The sequence below is a fragment of the Lissotriton helveticus genome, chromosome 5_1 (assembly GCF_964261635.1).
Source record: "Lissotriton helveticus chromosome 5_1, aLisHel1.1, whole genome shotgun sequence".
Lineage (NCBI taxonomy): Eukaryota > Metazoa > Chordata > Amphibia > Caudata > Salamandridae > Lissotriton > Lissotriton helveticus.
Genome location: NC_136065.1, coordinates 393,774,488 through 393,795,070, shown reverse-complemented (window position 1 = coordinate 393,795,070; position 20,583 = coordinate 393,774,488). Strand labels below are relative to the sequence as shown.

Sequence of the window (20,583 nt, the reverse complement as noted above, 5' to 3'; positions counted from 1 at the left end):
GATGTTGATGTGATGGGAAGTGCAGTGTAAAATAAAAATAAGTGGTGATCTAAAAAAGGATAGGGAGCTCAACCAGAAATAATTTTAATAATTGTTGGCCCCTTCCCTATTAAAAACAAGAACAGTGTAGTATCGTCATCGCAGTACACACAAATAGCTGCGAGGAGACCAACATGTTTCAGCCACTAAAGGTTAACTCCTCAGGCTTTCGTCAGGGTCTCTGTTCTGTAAATATACTACTGCTTATAAGTGAAAAAAGTGTGAAAAAAAAAAAACACACAAGTGAGAACCAGTAAAGGATATAGTGTTCCTTCAACTGTCCACTCCCCGGACACTCTGGTATTTATCCAACCAGGTGCCGAAGAGAGGAGTTGATACAGTTGAAGGAACACTATATCCTTTACTGGTTCTCACTTGTGTGTTTTTTTGTATAATTTTTTTCACACTTTTTTCACTTATAAGCAGTAGTATATTTACAGAACAGAGACCCTGACGAAAGCCTGAGGAGTTAACCTTTAGTGGCTGAAACATGTTGGTCTCCTCGCAGCTATTTGTGTGTACTGCGATGACGATACTACACTGTTCTTGTTTTTAACAGGGAAGGGGCCAACAATTATTAAAATTATTTCTGGTTGAGCTCCCTATCCTTTTTTAGATCACCACTTATTTTTATTTATTTTTTTTATTTTTATTTTTAATTTTACACTGCACTTCCCATCACATCAACATCATGTGGTAGTACCGAGTGATTGTGGGTCGCTACCCCGAATCTGGCTATCTGGGTATGCTGGTCTCAATGATCTAGAGACACAATACCCGATAAGGATTACCAAATGATAATATTGATTCATACAAGACCTTTGATGGGAATCCTCAACCAGGGGTGACTTACGTTACTGGTTCTTCACATCTTGTGATCTGGTTTGTTAGTGTTACTATCATTGTACCCTTGTACTATTGACAAAGTTACTATGAGTAGAGGATCACTCTTGGATTCCTAACTAGACCCCTAAGTTTGTTGTTGATTGTTGTTTCTTATGGGGGATAACACTTAGGCTTGGTCTCTAAACATCCCTCTAGCCCTGCAATAGAGTGTGTTTTTCCATAGCATATTTGTATACATTTAACAATCCACCGAGCAATGCCTGATTTTGAAATGGGATTGCCTTTATGTGGTGGAGAGAAGGCTACAAATAGTTGCTTTGTTTTGCAAAAGGACTAGGTCCTATCTATGTAATAGAGAAGAGCTCTTTTGACATCTAGTGTGTGTAGAGCTCTTTCTGCTACCGAGTCTGGGTTTTGAAAAAACACTGGTAATTCAACTGATTGGTTTAGATGAAAAGGAGTAATTACTTTAGGAAGGAATTTAGGATTAGTTCTTAGAACCACTTTGTTATGGTTTAATTGTAAGAAAGGTTCTTTTATAGTGAAAGCTTGAATTTCACCAACTCTTCTAAGAGAGGTAATAGCAACAAGGAAAGCTGTTTTCCATGTGAGAAATTGTAGTTCAAATTTGTGTAAAGGTTCAAAAGGGGGGTACCATGAGCCTTGTAAGAACACTGTTTAGGTTCCACACTGGAGAGGGTGGTAACCTAGGAGGAATAATTATTTTTAATCCTTCCATAAAAGCTTTTATTGCTGGTACTCTAAACAACAACATATGTTGTCTATTTTGCAGATATGCGGCAATGGCTGCAAGATGTAAACGTATAGATGAATAAGCTAGATTACATCTTTGTAAATGTAGAAGGTAACAGATAATATTTTGGATGGAAGCACCTAAGGGATCAATTTGATTATTATTGAGGTAAATGGTAAATCTTTTCCATTTACCAGCATAGCAAGCTCTAGTAGTAGGTCTTCTGGCTTCATTAATGATATTCATACAGTCTGGTGGCAGGTGAAGGTAACCAAACTCTAAGACTTCAGGAGCCAGATCGCCAGATTCAGTTGATTTGGATCTGGATGCCTGATGTCTCCATGGTTCTGCGTTAACATTGATGGTGTGAGAAACAGTTTTTGGTGTGCAACTGTAGAGAGTTCTAGTAGTGTGGTGAACCACGGTTGGCGTGCCCATGTGGGAGCTACCAGAATCAGTTTGAGAGACTGTTGTCTGAGCTTGCGTACCACTAGTAGTATTAGTGGGGTTGGCGGAAAAGCATACGCAAATCTGCCTGACCAGTTCATCCATATCGCACATCCCTTGGACAACGGGTGTGGAAACCTGGCGGCGAAGGTTGGGCATTTTGCGTTTCGTGTGTGAAAAACAGGTCTTTGTCTGGATGACCCCACTTGTGAAAGAATGGTTGAAGAACTTGCAGATGTAGTTCCCATTCATGAATCTGTTGCGTCTGTCAACTTAACAGATCGGCTATCTGATTGTGAACTCCTGGAAGGTTTTCTGCAAGCAGATATATCTTTTGTGGAATGGCCCATCTCCAAATGTTTTGTGCGAGTTGGGACAGTTGCAGAGAATGTGTGCCTCCTTGTTTCTGTATGTAGTACATGGCTGTCATGTTGTCCATCCGGATTAAGACAACTTTGTTCTGTATGTGTACTTGGAAGGACTTTAGTGCCAGGAAAATCGCCAGCAACTTTAGGTGATTGATGTGAAGCACCTTTTGTTGAGCAGTCCATCTTCCCTGAGTTGTGTGGTGGAGCAGATGTGCTCCCCATCCTGTCAGGGATGCGTCTGTTGTCGGTACTATTTGTGGGACAGGCTCGAGGAACGGCCGCCCTCTGGACAAGTTTTTGGTGTTCCACCACTGCAGAGAGCGCCATGTGTGCGGCTGTCTACCAACACCAGGTCTGTCAGTTGTCCTTATGCCTGATTCCACTGATGTGCTAGACATTCCTGCAATGGACACATTTGCAGTCTTGCATATGGTACAATAAAAATGCAAGATGCCATCATGCCTATTAGTTGCATGAACACTCTGGCTGGGAGAGAGTGTTTGTTTTGAAACTTTGTGACTAAGGCTTGAATGCTCTGTATCCTGGCTGGACTGGGATAAGCTAGTGCTGTATTGGTGTTTATTGTAGCCCCTAGGTATTGATGTACATGAGAGGGCTGTAGATGTGACTTGTTGTGGTTTATTGTAAACCCCAAGTTGCACAGTGTCTGAATTGTGTGGGATATGTGTTGAACACACTGGTTGAATGACTTGGCCTTTATGAGACAATCGTTTAAGTAAGGGAAGACATGGATATGTTGTCTTCTGAGATGTGCTGCTACTACTGCTAAGCACTTTCTGAACACTCCTGGTGCTGGTGTTACCTCGAATGGAAGGAATTTGAATTGATAGTGTTGTCCTTGTAGCACAAACCTGAGATACTTCCTGTGAGAAGGATGTATGGGAATGTGAAAGTAGGCGTCTTTGAGGTCTAGTGAAGTGAGGAAATCGCCTTGTTGCAATAATGGGAGCATTTGTTGTAAAGTGATCAATTGAAAATGATCTGAGTATGTACAGATTGAGAGGCCTCAAATCTGGAATTGGTCTTAGTGTCCCATCCTTTTAGGGTATTAGGAAGTAGAGTGAATAGACCCCTGTTCCTTGATGTTGCAATGGAACTAGCTCTATTGCATCTTTTTGTAGCAATGAGAGAACCTCTTGTTGGAGCAGCGTTAGATGTTCCTCTGGACATTGGACGCTGTCTGGGTGGCATATTTGGAGGGGTAGCTGTAAGCTCTAGGCAGTAACCATACTGGATAATCTGTCTTACCCACTTGTCTGCTGTGATGGAATTCCAGACCGGTAGGAAGTGTGTTAATCTCCCCCCTACAGGAGTGATATGCTGTTGGGGGAGCTGAAGGAAGTCACTGTTTAGTGGTGGAAGAGGATCGATTCTTGTTGTTACTTTGACCTCTTCCCTTATTGTTATTACCTCTGTAGCCCCCTCTAAAGTATCCTTTATTAGAGGATGCTTGTGTATTGGTTTTAAAGGAAGCTGAATTGTCTGTTCCAGTTTATTTCGAGCCTCCTCTGTAAAAGGAGCGACAAAAGGAGCCTCTTGCTTGGGTGGACTGCAAAGCTCCCATAGACTTGGCTGTGTCAGTGTCTTTTTTCATTTTTTCCAGAGCTGTGTCTACTTCTGGACCAAACAACTGGTGTTGGTTGAATGGTTGATTTAAGATGGTAGTCTGTACCTCTTGCTTAAATCCTGAAATGCGTAGCCACGCGTGACGTCTAAGAAGGACACTGGTGTTTATTGCCCTGGATGCAGTGTCTGCTACATCTAGTGCGCATTTGATGGAGGCGTTAGATATACGCTTACCCTCTTGTATGAGGTCATCTGCTTGTGCCTTATATTGATCAGGTAGATGTAGTAGCCTCTCTAGCTGATCATAGTGAGCCCTATCATATCTTGCGAGGAGGGCCTGTGTGTTAGCAATGCGCCATGCATTACTAGCTTGGGCAGCTATTCTTTTCCCTGAAGCATCTATGATTTTTGATTCTTTATCAGGAGGTGGTGCTTCTCCTGATGTTTGTGAATTTGCTCTTTTCCTAGCGTTTGAAACTACTAGGGAGTCTAAGGGTAGCTGTTCCTTAATGTAAGCAGGATCCCCAGGAGCTGCTCTGTACTTTTTTCTATCCTTGGGTTTATGATTCTAGCCCATACAGGATCTTTAAACACTTATGGGGCATGTTTAATAACTCCTTTAATCATTGGCAGTATTTGCACATATTTTGGGGAATGTTCAAAAGTGTCTAGTAAAAAATCCTCTTCTGCCTCATCTGAATGCATGGTGACATTGTGATAGATGGCAGCCCTATTAATCAAGTGTCCAAACCCAATATTGTCTTCTGGAGGAGAAGGTTTAGATGGATATATGTGGGTCAGGAATATCTGGTATATCCTATGGGTTTGGATACTCCCAGTCTGGTGAACCTGTTTGGTAGGGAAAAGGGTCATCTGGGTCTTTTCCTCCCCCCATGCTATACTGATCATCATCAGCATCCTGAAGAGGTGTATGTTGTGGAGAATGAAGAGGAAAATTGTTAGGTGAAATGTTTAAAGGGACAGCAGTAGAGGGAGATACAGGAGAAGAAGGGTGCATAGGAGATGTGGTAGAGTCCTTCTTGACAGGCACTGGAGGTGTAGGTGCTGTATCTGACTTCCTCTTCCTGTGTAGTGGAAACATGTCCTGTTTCTTGGTCTATGTATATCCTCTTTTGCAAAGGATCAGGTCTAAAAAGCTCTTCAGAAATTGGTTTAGGCGCTGATTTTTTCGGCTCCGGGCCTGGTTTCTGCTTGTCTTTAGCCTTAGGAGTTGTTGTATAGTCCTTTGGCGTAGTTTTCAGCACCGAAGGTATGGTTTTCGGCGTCGAGGCCTGGTTTGAGGGCTTGGAGGCATCGGTAGCAGGCTTTGTAGGTTTCGGCACCGAATATTTTGGACTGGAAGCGGTTTTGGTCGGCTTGAAAGCGTCAGAAACAGGCCATTGGTTTTGGTGCCGTATTGTCTTTAGGAGTCGACGGTTTCTGGGTGTTTTTCGGAACCGGGACCTCTTTCGGTTTCGGTGCCGAGGGAGCTGGTTGTATCGGCACATGTGGTTTGCTCGGTATGGAGCTACCGGAAGGCTTTAATATTTTCTTTGGAGGCGAACTCGATGGCGGGGCTTTCGAAGCAATGTCTCGTCTGGGCCCCGAAGGCAGAGTTTTGACCTTAGCCTTAGGTTTAGGTGTTGAGGCTGGGGTAGGGGCAGTCGTACTCACGCGTTGACCTGATGATATGATGCATCGGAGTCGTCTGCCTCAGATAGGATCCGGAGATCATCAGAATCTTCCTCGGGGACACATGGTTCTTCATCGAAGATATCCACCGGTTCCGGAGCTGATCTTTGCATGTCGCGTCGACGGCCCTCCGATCTCGAATGGTCGTCTTGGATCGAAAGGACGCACAAGCAGTGCAGCTTGACTCGTCATGTTCCGGTGATAAACACAGGTTACACACCTCGTGATGGTCGCTGTGTGGGAATTTTGCTCCACACTTGGGGCATCTTTCGAATGGTGTCCTTTCCGTGAGGTGTAGGTCTCACCATATGGGTAGGCCCGACGGCCCGCGTCGACGACCGGAATCGAAGTGATGAGGACGAGTCTATGTATATTGAAGTTAAAGTTTGTTTTTAGAAAGTTTTGCGCGCATAGACTTTGAAAAGTAGATTTTCGAACCGGAGCGGAAAAGCTGCGTCCGAACACACTGGCGGAAAAAAACAATCTAAGGATGGAGCCGATGCCCATGCGCACTATCGTCTAAAGGAGGAGTCACCTATCTTGTGACTACAAAAAAAATTCTTCCAAGACGACAACAACATGCAATCATCCGAGCCCAACACCAGGTGGTGATCTAATGCTAAGTGTACAATCTGAAGCTCATATGCCTCGAACGGTATTTTCCCGTTTGAGAAGGGCTTCTGGCATTATCTTTCTACCTGCACTCTTATTCACAACATATATTCTTCTGTAGGGCAAAGTAGCATGCGCTTAGTGGCTCACTTTCCCTCCACATGCATTTTGAGTTATCTATGATTTCTTTGAAAGTCAAGCAATATTTGCTCTGTAGAGTCTCACGGTCTCTGTGTCTAGCCTTCACAGGGTCTATGACTTCCTTATGTTTAGACTCAAGAGGGCTCTGCAGGCATGCACTATACATTGGATGGACCACAAACGTGTGCTTGGTCTGCAAGGTGAATGTTATCAACTGTGGTATATTTGACAATTCTTCAAGTATGCTTATGTTTTTTCTGTATGTCTCTGTACAGGGCTCGAAAAATTCACACGACCACTCGCATTTGCTAGTCAGATTAATTCAGGGCAAGCTATTTTTAGGTCCTACTCGCCCTTTCTGGCGAGTAGGAATGCAAACTGACACTTGACCTCTGCCTCTGAAATCAGAGGACATGTGACAAGACAGCAAGATTAAAGGCATATTTATTGCTCACAAATTTGTCACATTTGCTCAGCTTTCAGAGTTAGAGGTCAAGTGCATTTCAGTTAGGTCGAGGAGATTTTGTAGGTTACTAGACCTGAAAGTCTTGTGCATTTTTAATGATTTTTTTAGCCCTGCTGTATCATGTTTAAGATTACATACAGTATGGGGGCATGGTGGATACTTCATTGGCCTTCATGGTCCTGAATCGATGTGAGGAAAGGACTCACAGCTGTGACTAATCACAAGGACGATCAGAAGCCTACTTCTCTCTGCTCCAACCCAAATTGTGCTTGGTGCCCATATTAGACTGCACCATTGTGGAGATCTACTGGAGTCACCCAAGCTGCAATGACTTCAGTCAAACAATGTATACTAATATTTGCTGTGGTGCCAACGAACAGTCTTCTGCTTTAGTCCTCTACATCACAAACTGAAATTACGCTGGGGATATGAGACATGCATTAAGAGTAAGCATTCACTCCAAGTCATCCAACATGCAATCCCATAATTTAAATCACAGAGGAGCTTCCACAAAACCTTAGGAGCCACACTTTCCAGCGGAAATAAACACACTTTTTTTTAAAGTGCCGCAAAGTATGCATTAAAACTGTACAATAAATATTGTTGTAAATTTCAACTGTGTAGAGATGTCCAGATATATAAATATGACAGAATTGCTGGACGGGCATTAAGCAAACATCTTGTTAAAGACTGAAAAATATGGCTAGCTCATGACTGCTTCCTCAGGCGTAGCAGTTAAAGTCATTAGCTTTTTTAGAGCTTGAGTGAGGATATGAAAGAAGCTTGCTTTGACATATATACATATTGTCTACCCTGATGTCTGCAGTCTAACAGCCCTATCTGCCACACTTCAGGAAGGACAGACAATGTTAGAAACAACATTTCTCTATTTTGGAATTTTCTGTTTTCCTGTTCCTAAAATGTGATCATGCTCAATACATTTCTGTGTTGTCTTGAATAAAGTTCTTCAATGGGGACTGAAAATGATTTCTTGTAGTCGAAAACAAATGTGCCTCCTTTGTAAGGAAGGTGAATGCTGGATTTAGTAAGGCAACCTATGAACGCACAACTCTGAACATAATCGAAACAGGATTCTGCGCTTCACCCGATTCATATAAACTTCAAATCTGCATGCAAGAGGTTTATTACACAAGCTCACGCTGGCGGGTGACATGGCACTTGCTTCAGGAAAGAGGTGCAGGCATGCTTCTCGCTTTATTCTAATTACCTTACATTAATCATAATGAATAATGCCATATGCCAGACTGTCTATGAAGCATTACTTGAATTTACTCCCATGGCCTAAGACTTGAACATCGGAAATTGCCTTAACTCTGCTAAATTAAATATTTTGGGTTCTTGTTGTGCCGTCATAAAACGATTACAGTACAAAGCAGACCGCATATCCACAAACAAACAATTTGCAAATCTTACTACAATCAAGGACATCTCAAGAGTCCCTTGTTGGATTCAACATAAAAAGGGCTATTGGGTTTAGGATCAACAATGGCAAAAAGCAGCTCCCTCCTACTAACCTGGAGGCAGCAGCCAGGGATTTGTGACTCAGCCAGCGCTCTCTAATATCACACAAGGAGAAGCGGACTCACATTTGCCTCCCTTTCCCCCCAGGAAAGGCTGATGCCACACTAACCTTAAAATTACCCTCTTTAAATAGGAAATTGTTAAATTTATTCTACGTGAGCAATATTAATAGGCCAAAAAATGCATGCAGGGAAGCAATCCATGTTTTGGCTTCTCAGACTACCTTATGGGCACGGCGCATCCTGGCAAAATAATTCTCCCTCTGATGATGCAAGAGAAAGAAAAAAAGCAGAAGACACAAAAGAGATAATCAAACAGAATGTTGCAGATACAACCCAATGTGCTACCAGGTTCCAGGCATTTGCTCTACTGAGTAATGGGATCCAATACATTCTACTCGCTCGGCCCACAGGGAACACTTCAAGACCCCCTCGCTTTTAATTACTTCTGATCTGGGCTGCTCTCTGAACATTTAAAAAAATACACAAGAAGAACGTACAAGAATTACTGGTACTGCTGGCTCAGCCACTTTAATAAGATGCGGAAATGACTCCCTTTGAGTTCCTTTTTTGGAACAAGAAAGGCAGGCCTTCAGTCTTTCAAGTCTCTCTCTCTCTCTCGCTCACTCAGACACAGGTATCACCATCTTCTGTTAAAATTCCCTTTCATAATCTATTGTGTAGCTCCTTCAACCTCTGTAAGGCGCTACCTTTGGGTCTAAGTGATACATGCATTTTGAAGTCAGAGACACCTGGAAACCATCCTGATTTCATTTGAACATAGGCTAAATAATATTTTTTTTCAGTACCTATGACATACTAGTCTGATTTGTGTAAAACCTGCTGCTCAGAGACGATCCTGTACAAATTGACATCTCTATGCATTCCTTTTATAGTGGATTGATGTTTTTTCACCCTCTTGCTCTATCTAACGACGTTGTCATTGCATTCCTCAATGTGAATTCCCTTTCTGGGTAGGAAGAAGTCCAGAGAAACGGGAACATGTGATTTTAAAAGGCTATAACAAGATTAGATTACCACAGATCTTTTACAAGTCAATTGTCTTTGTTAAACAGCTGCACATTTTCAACTGTTAATGGGTATTTGTTCATATATCAACAACCACCACATCATTCTAGTACCACATCAGAGCTACTACACTTCCTACCCCTGCAATGTCAAGGTACGTTTTGGAATATCTTCACCACTAGATTAACCCTACTCCTTTCTTATACATGTGTCGATTTTTTTTAAACTTCATTTGTATTTATTGTTTCACCATTATTTATTTTGGTGCCCCATTCTCTTTTGGTGTTTGACTTTGAAACATTAGTATGCTAAGCAGCACCTTTACATTAATCTAATTAACATACGTTTAATTGAATAATTTGACCCTAACCATTCGTCATGTTTAATGCTTAATTCTGTGAAATTCAAACCCGACCTCTTGTGTTATAGTAAATATATAATTTGATTACGTAACCTAACCTTGCTGTTCTCCTTTTTAATATCGTAACTCTAATAATTTAATACAAGTTTCAAAATATTTGTCTATTCTATGCGGTTACATATATTTTATTATATATTGAGTAGCTTGGTACTCTACTAACAGTTAACTGCATAAAGATTCACCAAAACGCTGATGATACACAACTCTACTTGAAAGACTCCTCTGCTTTAGGCATCCAACATCTCAAACTGTGCCTTTGCATCACCAAGGAATGGATGTCCAGTGTTTACCGGACGCTCAACCCAACCAAGACAGAACTGCAGTTATTTTGCAAGAACAACCAAGAAATAGCACAAAAAAGACTAAATGACACGAACCTTGATGTTTTAAAACCCCAACTTGCACCAAATGCTAAGTCACTTGGATTCCCCCTGGACACCCGCCTCACTGTCAAAGAACGCTTTGCGTATTTTAAAAAAAAAATGCCATGGTGTAACAATTTATTTAAGGCCTCTTACTTTCGTATTTGGATGGTGGTAGCACCCTGCTTCATGGCCTCCTAGAACCCACACTGGCACATGCTAAGGGAATCGACCATGCTGCAACATGTCTCATTCATGGACTTAAGAAATGAAATAAAATCACACCCATGGTGATGGGAACCCATTGGCTCAGCGTGCCAGCCTGCACCATCTTCAAAACCAGCTGCATTACAATGCCATAACTACCAGCATCCCTGCTTACATGCTCACTATCGCTGGTGGCTCTTGGCACACCTGCAGCCAGGAAACTATCAGAATGCAGAGTAAGAAGTGTTAAAAATCCTTCAGCCCTAACCTTTTCAACATCTACATGACACCCTTACAGACATAATATCGATATCAACATAATTTCCTACGCAATTGACACTCAGCTCGTCCTCTCACTCACAGCGAACCTCACCTGACGAACTCTAACTTCCAGAACTGCATGAAGAACATCGCAACATGGATGAGAGACAACGGACTTAATCTCAACACTGATAAAATGGAAGGTTTGATCTTCGGCAGACACACTGCCCTCTGTATTGACTCCTGATGGCAAGCAGAGCTCGGACCTACCCCCATGCCAAAAGACTATGCCCGCAAACTCGCCATCATACTGGACAGCGAACTCTCCAATGGCAGGCAAACGCAGTCGCCGCAGCCTGCTTCCACAAAATCTGCAAGCTCTGCAAGATCTTCAGGTGGGTCCCCATTAGCATAAGGAAAACTGTGATGCAAGCCCTCATCACCAGCCTGCTCAACTATGGAAACGCACTCTATGCCAGCACCACCAAACTCATGCAAAGACTCCAGACTATCCAAATCGCAGCGGCCAGACTGATCCTAAACCTCCCCTAGAGGACACACATCACCCAGAACCTGAAAGATCTCTGCCCATACAGAAGGGATGCCAGTTCAAGCTTCTCACCCAAGCCTTCTAAGCCAACTAGGACCAGACTACATCAACCACTGTCTGGTCTTCCACCAGCCGACTAGAAACCTCCACACACCTCACCCAGACATCATGTATTTGTCACAGCCGCTCGGGAGAATGCCCCTTTTCCCACCTCGCCACCAGAGCCTGTAAACACCCTCTCCCTCTACCTCAGTACCTCACCGAAACACTTCAGGAAGGGACTCAAGACCTGGCTCTTCAACGGCAGCACAGCGCCTGCATATCCCTTGGGGTGATTTGCAGCACTATGCAACTACTAGTTGGATGATTGAAAAATTTAAAAACAAGGCAACAGGCCTTTTCCTTTAATGCACCCATGATCTGGAACTACATCCCTGTATCCAACAGGACTACCGCAACATTGCTCCGATGTAGGAAAGACTTGAAGAAGCAAGTCTTTAAAGAACACTGCATCACAATGCATTAAACCATCCACAGTCCAGCTACCTCTCCTTTCGCTCTTTGACTTTATGCTCGTCTTTGACCTTGTACAGTGCATTGCTGCTTTCTTGGCTAGGTTTGTGCTATAGAAATACCACACACATACATTCTATATTTAAGAAATGTAACCATAACTTCAAATCTAATTAATTACTTTAAAATGTATTTAATAACCAAACCCTGACCATTAAATAACAATTAAATGTTGGTATGAATTATTTTCTAATTATCGATATATGTGATTTATTTGTAAATCATTCAACTAAATCCTAATCTTGAATTATATTACATTAATTTTAGATTTTAGATTGGGAAACATCCTTAACAACGACGTTTTAACCACGTCTTACCTGAACAACGAAGCCAGAACAACTACTTTCCTAAACCACGACTTTTCTTGAACAACGAAGCCCAAACACCGAGGAAAGGAAAGTGACATAGCACGTCACTCCTATCCTCCCCCCACTCCTCATCGACCCTTGGAATCATTCTTTTGACAGTGCCAAGGCATGACATTGCGTACACTTCGCCCCCTGGAACAATGCGTGGCACGTCACTCCTGTCCGCCCCTCACCCCTTATTGACCATTGGAATTGGCTTTCGCAAACCAGCAAAAATTAATTATCTGCCATGTATTAGAGTGAAAACCGTGGGAAAACACCCCTGCATAATGGAATGAAGAGTAAAACAAGACATACTACACGGTAAAGTATGGAATCAGATCGAAAAAAAAAAATTTTCGGAATGAAAAATAACCTGTTCTACATTGTTGAAAAAAATCACATACTTATTTTGTGTAGAAAAGCGATTACATGTCATGCAGATTAATACTCTTACGTGCTTGGTCCTCAATTTTTATTTGAAAGACACATTGTTTCCATAAAAAAAAATAACAAGGTTCTCGATTCTTCATCTAGATCTCAAATTGAGTACAAATGTTGACAAATCATTTTTTTCTGTTAGATGAAATCTAGATCAAGAACAGTCAACATGCCACTAGATGGCGCATGTGAGTTACAATTCAAATCTTAAATAATTCATTATGATAGCTGGAATATAGCCGTTTTAACAATGATGTTGCGAGTATTGAAATGAAGGACAATATTCAAGCATGCATGAGAATAGATATCCACAAATGGGTTCATAAAAAGTGCACAGAACTAAACCACATAGAACTGTAGGTCACTTGAATCTAGTTTGTATAAACTAATCATATTCGTGGTTTAGGAACTCGTTGTAATCAATGTCGTTGTTTGGCATTTCTCGTTGTTTAGCCTTCGTGGTTCAGGAATTCGTGGTTCAGGGAGTAGTTGTTCAATCATACAACCCTGCATCTGCAACCCTGTGCTTCCATAGAATAAGAATGGTTTTAGACATGCCAGACACAGCGGTCTTTAAGCACTTGTATCAAAAGAAGGCAGAAGTGCAGGAACTGACAAACCATCAGGAGAATGCATTAATACATTAATCAGTAAGATGGAGTCTTTCTCACCGTGTTTCTCCAACAACCTTGATGTATGCGGGCTCCTTTTTGTTAAGCAAAGTACAAATTGGTGAGGTACATTACCTTACTAGGCCTTACTAATCAAAGCAACCCTAACCAAAGTAAAAATCTGGGTCCTCAACCGACCGCTTTATTCAATAAATCGCTGACCGTAGCTACAGTCGGAAACAATGGAAAGCAGCTCAGGTAATACTAATTTTGAAAAACCAACCACAGACCCTAATGATCCCTCGAATTATCGTCCAATCTCTCCCCTTCCCATGATGGGAAAAACACCTTGAGACCCACGTTAACAAACAGCTCACTGCCTATCTAGAGAGTCACCACCTGTTGGACATCTTTTAGTCAGACTTTCTTCAGACCTTCTCACAGCACGGAGCCTGCTCCACTTGCAGTAGTCGCCACCATCAGAATATCCCTGGATGATCAACAACCAGCCATGCTGGCTTTGCTTCATCTACCGGCTGCATTCGATACCATCGCGCACCCAATTCTGCTGCAGCGCCTCCAACAGATAGGCATCCAGGGACAAGCCCTAGACTGGTTGGTTGACTTCCTCAATGATATGGATCCAAACAGTCTCCATGGGTACATTCCATTCCAGGACCATTTCCCTGGATAAAGGAGTCCCTCAAGGCTCCTCCTTAAGCCCTACACTTTTTAATGTCTATGTTGCCCCCCCACTAGCAAACTAATAAAATCCTTTGCGTTCGAAACATTCATACACAGACAACACCCAATTAGTTCTCTCGTTTGTGCGGGATATCGACAACGTCAAACAGATTTTCTACCTTCATGAAGGAGATTTCCATCTAGACGTCTCACTATCGTCTCAAACTCAACGGGGCAAGACAGAAATACAACTGTTTGGCAAAGCTCAGAGTTTCTGGACAGACGATTGGTGGCAAGCAGAACTGGGCCCTGCTTCTTTGCCCACTAGAACCGCAAAAAATCTAGGCATAATTGTAGACAATCAGCTATCAATGCAACACCAGATTGCCTCAACATGTGGCACCTGCTTTAGCATTATGCGTCTACTTAAAGAAACCTTCAGATGACTTACACTGAGGTCACGCAGAACACTCACCCAGGCGCTAGTCATCAGGCACCTTGAATATGGCAGTGCCCTGTCCCTTGCCTCCAATAAATCTTTTCAGTCAAAACTACAAGTCGTCCAAAATACCGCTGCATGATTGTTAAACAACCTGACTCCAAGATCCTCATCAGCCCCTATATTTAGAGCACTACAATGGCTCCCCATTCGTAAGAAAGCACTGTTTAAACTGCTTTGCCTAACTCATAAATCGCTATTAGGGTTAGGCCCAAAATACCTTACGTACAGGCTTATCCCTTATGTACCAAGTAGGAACCTGCAATCAAGTAACCAGTTTCTTTTATGCCCCAGATGGATTCACACCGCCAAATACAGAAGCCGAGCCCTCTCCTATCTGGCTCCATCCACTAGAACAAACTCGCTCAGTTCATTCGCTTATGGCCTAGTCCTGTAGAATTTAAAAAACACCTTAAAACTTGGCTGTTTTAAATGCTGCCTCTCGACATCTACCTGCCGTTACAGCCCCGAGATGTTCATTCCGGGATGAGTTTAGCACTATATCAAAGATTTAAATAATAGAACATAGAATCTGAACTGTTTCAGACATGTTAGACAGACACTGCGGTCTTTAAGCATTTGTATCAAAAGAAGTGCAGGAACTCGCAAAGCATCAGGAGAATGCATTAATACATTAATCAGTAAGATGGAGTCTTTCTTAAAGTGTTTCTCCAACAACCTTGATGTATGCTGGCTCCTTTTTGTTAAGCAAAGTACAAATTGGCGAGGTACATTAGCTTTTCAGACTTAGAGAACAAACAAGCTAATGAACAATAGGATCATGGTGCTTTGCATGTAATAAATGGCATTACAGTTAATAGTTACAACTAAGACAATAGGTACATCATACTCTACCAATGCAACAACCTTGCAGTTCCAAGTATCTTTCAGCGATATTACTGATACATAAAATTGGAAAGAACCACATTAAAATAATAAAGTGAGTCCTAATAAGGCTGGTGCTTCTTGAATGTTAGCATGATATGATATATTATGTGACATATCTTTAGACACACTGATAAAAAAAATATAAAGAAGAAAAACATAATGAAATTAACAATTCCGTAACAGCACACATCTTCACATCCTGGTGCTTTTCGATGGTGTGGCAAGCCTTCCATACAATATGAAAAAAGAGTGACAAAAAGGTAAACAATTGAACCTGATGGGTCAAGTAGGTAGTTTGCTAAGTTTACCCTCATTTTCAGTAGGCCACATCAACTTTACGTAAAGTTGGTGCTGGCCAAAACATATTTCAGAAAAGTGTTGCCTCTCATTAAACTGGGCTAATTCCCTATTGGCATTTATGCTCTCCTGACTGGTTTATAGAAACTCTTGCCACCATGCATCAATGAGATAGCAAGATCCCTGTTGATGTCAACAAGCAGCTAATCATATCAACGTTAACTGATTAAAGTTAAAGGGAGAATGATTTGGTGTTCTCCAGCCATACCTTGTCTCCTTGGTAACTGTCTGGAAGCTGCCAGAAGTAGGACTCTTGACCAAGCTGTCCAAACTGGTTATATGATAGATGTGATCCATCACTTGACATCTCCACTGTGAATCCTGTGGTAATGCGTGTGCTGTGCTGGCGGTTCACTAGAGCAAAGTCTTGGAAGTTTCCTGGCAGGAATGGGCTTGTGACCTACAAAGATAGAAAAGGTAAAGTTTACAGACAGCCTCAGAGAACTAACCGTTTCCATTCAGTGTGTATATGGGTTTGGCATTGGCCACCCGCACTGGACACATCAAGAATATGTCAATCTCTACAATGACTCTCTAGCATTTCTACTATGTTGAAGTTTTCAGATTTAGTTGGATCTCTTCCAGCAAAGCTCACAAGTAATAATCATTCATAACATTATTGAACTGTGTAATTCACCAGATGCTAACATCCAATGCTACTACAATCTGTAAACAAACCTCACCAGAGACATTTCTGATGTCAGAACTAATCAAATTTACCATCTGCTCTGGAAGGGTAATGACATCAAGAATGGTCTTGCAGACACAATTCATCAGTTGAGGAGGACTAAAGGCACTCAACACTAGGACAATCCACAAACAAATGTAACCAAGTAATGTCATCACCAGTGCCAACACTAGTACTGTCCATTATCTGCTGCAGCAGCATTACATCACAAATGCCCATGCTGGTACAATCGACCAGTAGACATAAAAAAGGCTTATGACAGCACTTTTTCGAACATGCTACCCAACTACAGCGGGAGTGTCTTCACATCACTGTTATTAATAACAGCAGAAGTGACCATAAGCTGCAGCAGAATGTTAAGACGCTTTGGTATCAACCACAGCTCTATGCAAAACCATCTCTTTCTGGGAAAAGGCATCACTGAAGAAAACACTGGCACAATCTACCTGCAGAATTAACAGGCTTTTTCACTTCTGCAAACTGAATGTAATGGAGCTAAAGCATAGGGATTCAGGCTCAGTGGTCACACACATTAAATGAGTACAGATGGCTCTGTTTTCCTAGATTTCCCAGATTTTACACAGGAACCATCATTCAACCACATTAAGTCAGAATACTGTACTGTGTACACCACACTCCCTATTAAAACCTTTCCACTAGACAAGGAAATAAAAACTACTAAGCAGCAAGGCAAGTACCCGGAAAGGGTACTGAATCTCAGTGCTCATCCCAAAGCAGTGCAGGTGACAATAGAATCATCTTCAATTTTAATTATTACGATTAGCCCTTTGCAGACCCCAAGTTAATCTCATCCATTAGCAAACTGAGTTGGGGAGATGGAGAGCCCAGTGGTAGGTTGCATTCAAGGAGTCATTTTGTTTCCACTAAAGCCACTTCATTAACTTCATCATTCACCTGCTCATGAAGGACTGCAGAACAGTCAGTGGTTAGCATATATAGGACGTCTGCAAAGCTCTATAGAAATTCACTGCACCTACTGCTCTTGAACAGAAACAAATGTGTTGCTAACAGGCTGAGGAACCAATATACCGGGCAATAGGCCGTCTAGAGACAGGGTTTCTGGGAGTCGCCGCCCAGTAACAAGGAATATAATCTTTTTTCGGATAAGGGAGACTTCCGTGGTTAGGGGGGTTTAGGAAGCTGGCTTTTTATGTAGAGCACCAAAATGAGGTACACTATGTAGAAAGCCCAGATGAGCCTTATTGTTTGACGAGGCTTAAGTGTAGACGTATTTGAGGGTAATGCCAAGTAAGCATTTGTTTAACACACAGAGGCAATAATAGAGACACACACTCAAAAAGAGACCAACTTAGAAAAATAACCAAGATTTTCATACTACATTTGACGCCAAGAGCTTCAGAATTAGGTAAGTCCTTTTCAAGTTATGAGTTGTTACAGTCAAGCAAAAATATCACACAAATGCACTTTTACGCTGTAATGCTTTCCTATGGACAAAAACATATACTGCATACAAGTATTTGCAATCTTATTTCAGGGGTTCCCTTTAGGACTTAAGTGCTATGGGGTCAAGGTCATAAGCTCCACCAGCAGTTCGGGTTTACCTGCCCTGGAGTCTCTGGGTGCAGATGTGCTGGACAGGTTGGTAGTCTTGTGTGCCACACTGTTCACAAAGTAGGGGGGTACCTAGAAACAGGCTGCAGAGAGTGACTTGAGGAGAAGTCCGAAAGCTTCGAAAAGGGGGGGGGGGGATCAGCTCATGACGGTCTTGGGAGCAGGGGGGAGGCACAGTTGATGTTTGGGAACCTGGGTTGGGGAGCTCGGGTGGCGAGGGGTTTGGTCGGCTGTTCTCATACGTTGAAGGTGCGCCGGGCTCTTGGTCAGACCTCCACAGGGTGAGTCCCACATCAGTAGATCTGTCTTGGCGGTGTTGGTGTCCGGGCTCGACACTAAACATACCTTGGTTGCTGCAAGTGGTCAGGTTTTCAGGTATTGGTGCAGGGTGGCTTCTAAGGTTCCTGGGGCCTCCAGATGTGGAGGGGAGACTTGTCTGACCCTCTGGAGCATGGTGACATCCTCCTGGGTGCCTGCTGCATTGGTGGATCCGGTGGTCAGCAGAATGATGAACCAGACGTTGTGGTTGGTGCCTGCAGGCTGAAGGGATGTGGCTCCTCCACTTCAAGGGAGATGCTGGCTAGTTGGAGAAGTGGTGGCAGCTCTTCGAGGCTTTTGGAGGATGTCAACTGTCGGGACAGGAGTAGCAGACAGGGTTTGGTGCCAAAGTCCACAGGTAGCCAACAGTAATCGCTTCTCCAGCTCTTCTTTGTCCTCTTTCTTTAGCAATTTTATATAGCGCGAACTGGAACCGAAAGTGTCAGAGCGCTTTACATGCGCACCAATTGCATTACAGATGGACACATTTATTTGTAGGCACAGGGAGATTGAGTGATTTCCCCAGAATCGCAGGATGTTTGAGCGAACCGCCAGGCTCGAACCTGTTTCCTCAGCTTCAAATTCATCCGCTCTAGTAGTTTAGCCACATCCTTCATAGTAAGGCGAATCCTGCAGTCAGGGGTCCGCCTAAATAATGAATTTAGGGGCATTCTGGGGCGTGATAGGTAGTAGCCAATGGGCTACTTACCCTTGGGGTCACTAAATCCCCCATATGACCACTTCCTGTAGGCAGTGGGCATAACTCAAACCTGAGTTCTTAATTCCAAAAAAAGGAAGACGGTGGCATCCTTCTTTCGTGGAGCATATCAGGCAGCCCACCTTAGGGGTGTGACTAGCCTGGTGGTGCAACACACTTACTGAATAGCTAATTTCCCACCTGTCCTGATCCAGAGTGGGCCTCAGGGCAGGGGGTGGCATCTCCCAGGTCTGGGGGACGCCAGGGTCACATATCAAAGGTTACGGTATGGTAAATAGATATGGTAGAGTGGGCTCTCAACTGCAGGGGGTCAGAAACGAGTGTGTGGTGGCAGGCTGGACAAGACCAGTCAGCCACCACACTAAGAGGCTGGTAGGTTTTCAGGGGGGCACCTCTAAGGTGCCTTCTGGGTGCATATCTTAATAAATCCACTACTGGCATCAGTACAGATTTATTAAGATGAGGTGTTTGATACCAAACACTATAGGTTTCAGTGACGCCATCATGTAGCTGGGGAACTCGTAATGACCAGAGCCCATTGCATGTACGTAAGGTGGCTTCCCTGTTCACTGGTGCAATCTAGTAATTGAACTAGGCAGCAGAGGGGCATATCTGCTCCTCATGCAGATATGTCCCCACATGTAATATAATGCACGCTGCCTTAGGACGATAAGGCCTGCTGTAGGGGTGACTTACATATATGTCATGCGGTGTTTTTGAACATGGCACACAGGGTGTGTGCCATGTCATGTTTTCACATTTGTTGGCACCATTTCATGCAGCCTGCAATGGCAGTCTGCATGAGTTTGGTGGTGGGTCCCTAAGAAGGGCACAATACATGCTGCAGCTTTTAGTGACCCTCCTTAGTACCCACGCCCTAGGTACCAAGGGTACCATTACTAGGGATTTAGAGGTGATAAAGGTCATGCCAATTAGGGTACAATTGAACAGTTACCTCGTTTCAGGGAAAGAGCACTGACACTGGGAACCCGGTTAGCAGAAACCCAGTGTACTTCAGTCAGAATCGCATCAAATACGGGGCAAAAAGTGGGGGTGATCATGTCAAAATGGACACTTTACTACAGGGGGCAACAAGCCTGTATGAGCAGAAGAGGAGGGAAAACTTCTTTAAATGTATCTGGATTTCCTAGATCTTGTCCATAGTATGTAGATATATACTTATGTAACAACGTTCTCCACAGCCATCAGAGGGGACAGAATGGGTGTTGTATGTTCAGTTGTTGCTGTGTTGCACAAACACCTAATAAAAAGATGTTAAAAATAAATAAATAAATAAAATAATGTGTTGACCTGTGTAAGAAAGTGCCTTCTTTTTGCACAGTTGCCCCTACTTTTTGCTGACCTGCTAATGTACTTTGACTGAGTGTGCCCTGGGTTCCTGCCAAACAGGTAGCTAGGGCCTATGTTCTTACCCTAAGCTGCACTGAAAATAAAACCCAATTGGCACTCTTTGGTCACAGGTCAGTCCCTTGTAAATGGTACCACAGGTACCAAGGGCACTGTGGCCAGGGAAGGCCCCTAA

At 43.0% G+C, this 20,583-nt stretch overlaps 1 protein-coding gene across 2 annotated transcripts in view; it reads right to left on the bottom strand.

The window, feature by feature from the left end:
- Nucleotides 1-20,583, bottom strand: part of HSPG2 (heparan sulfate proteoglycan 2) — a 948,088-nt gene that overhangs the window by 437,730 nt on the left and 489,775 nt on the right. For both annotated transcript variants that reach the window (XM_078642606.1, XM_078642605.1), the window contains one exon: nt 15,932-16,123. In XM_078642606.1, the coding sequence (XP_078498732.1) occupies nt 15,932-16,123 (192 nt within the window). The remainder of the gene's footprint in view (nt 1-15,931; nt 16,124-20,583) is intronic.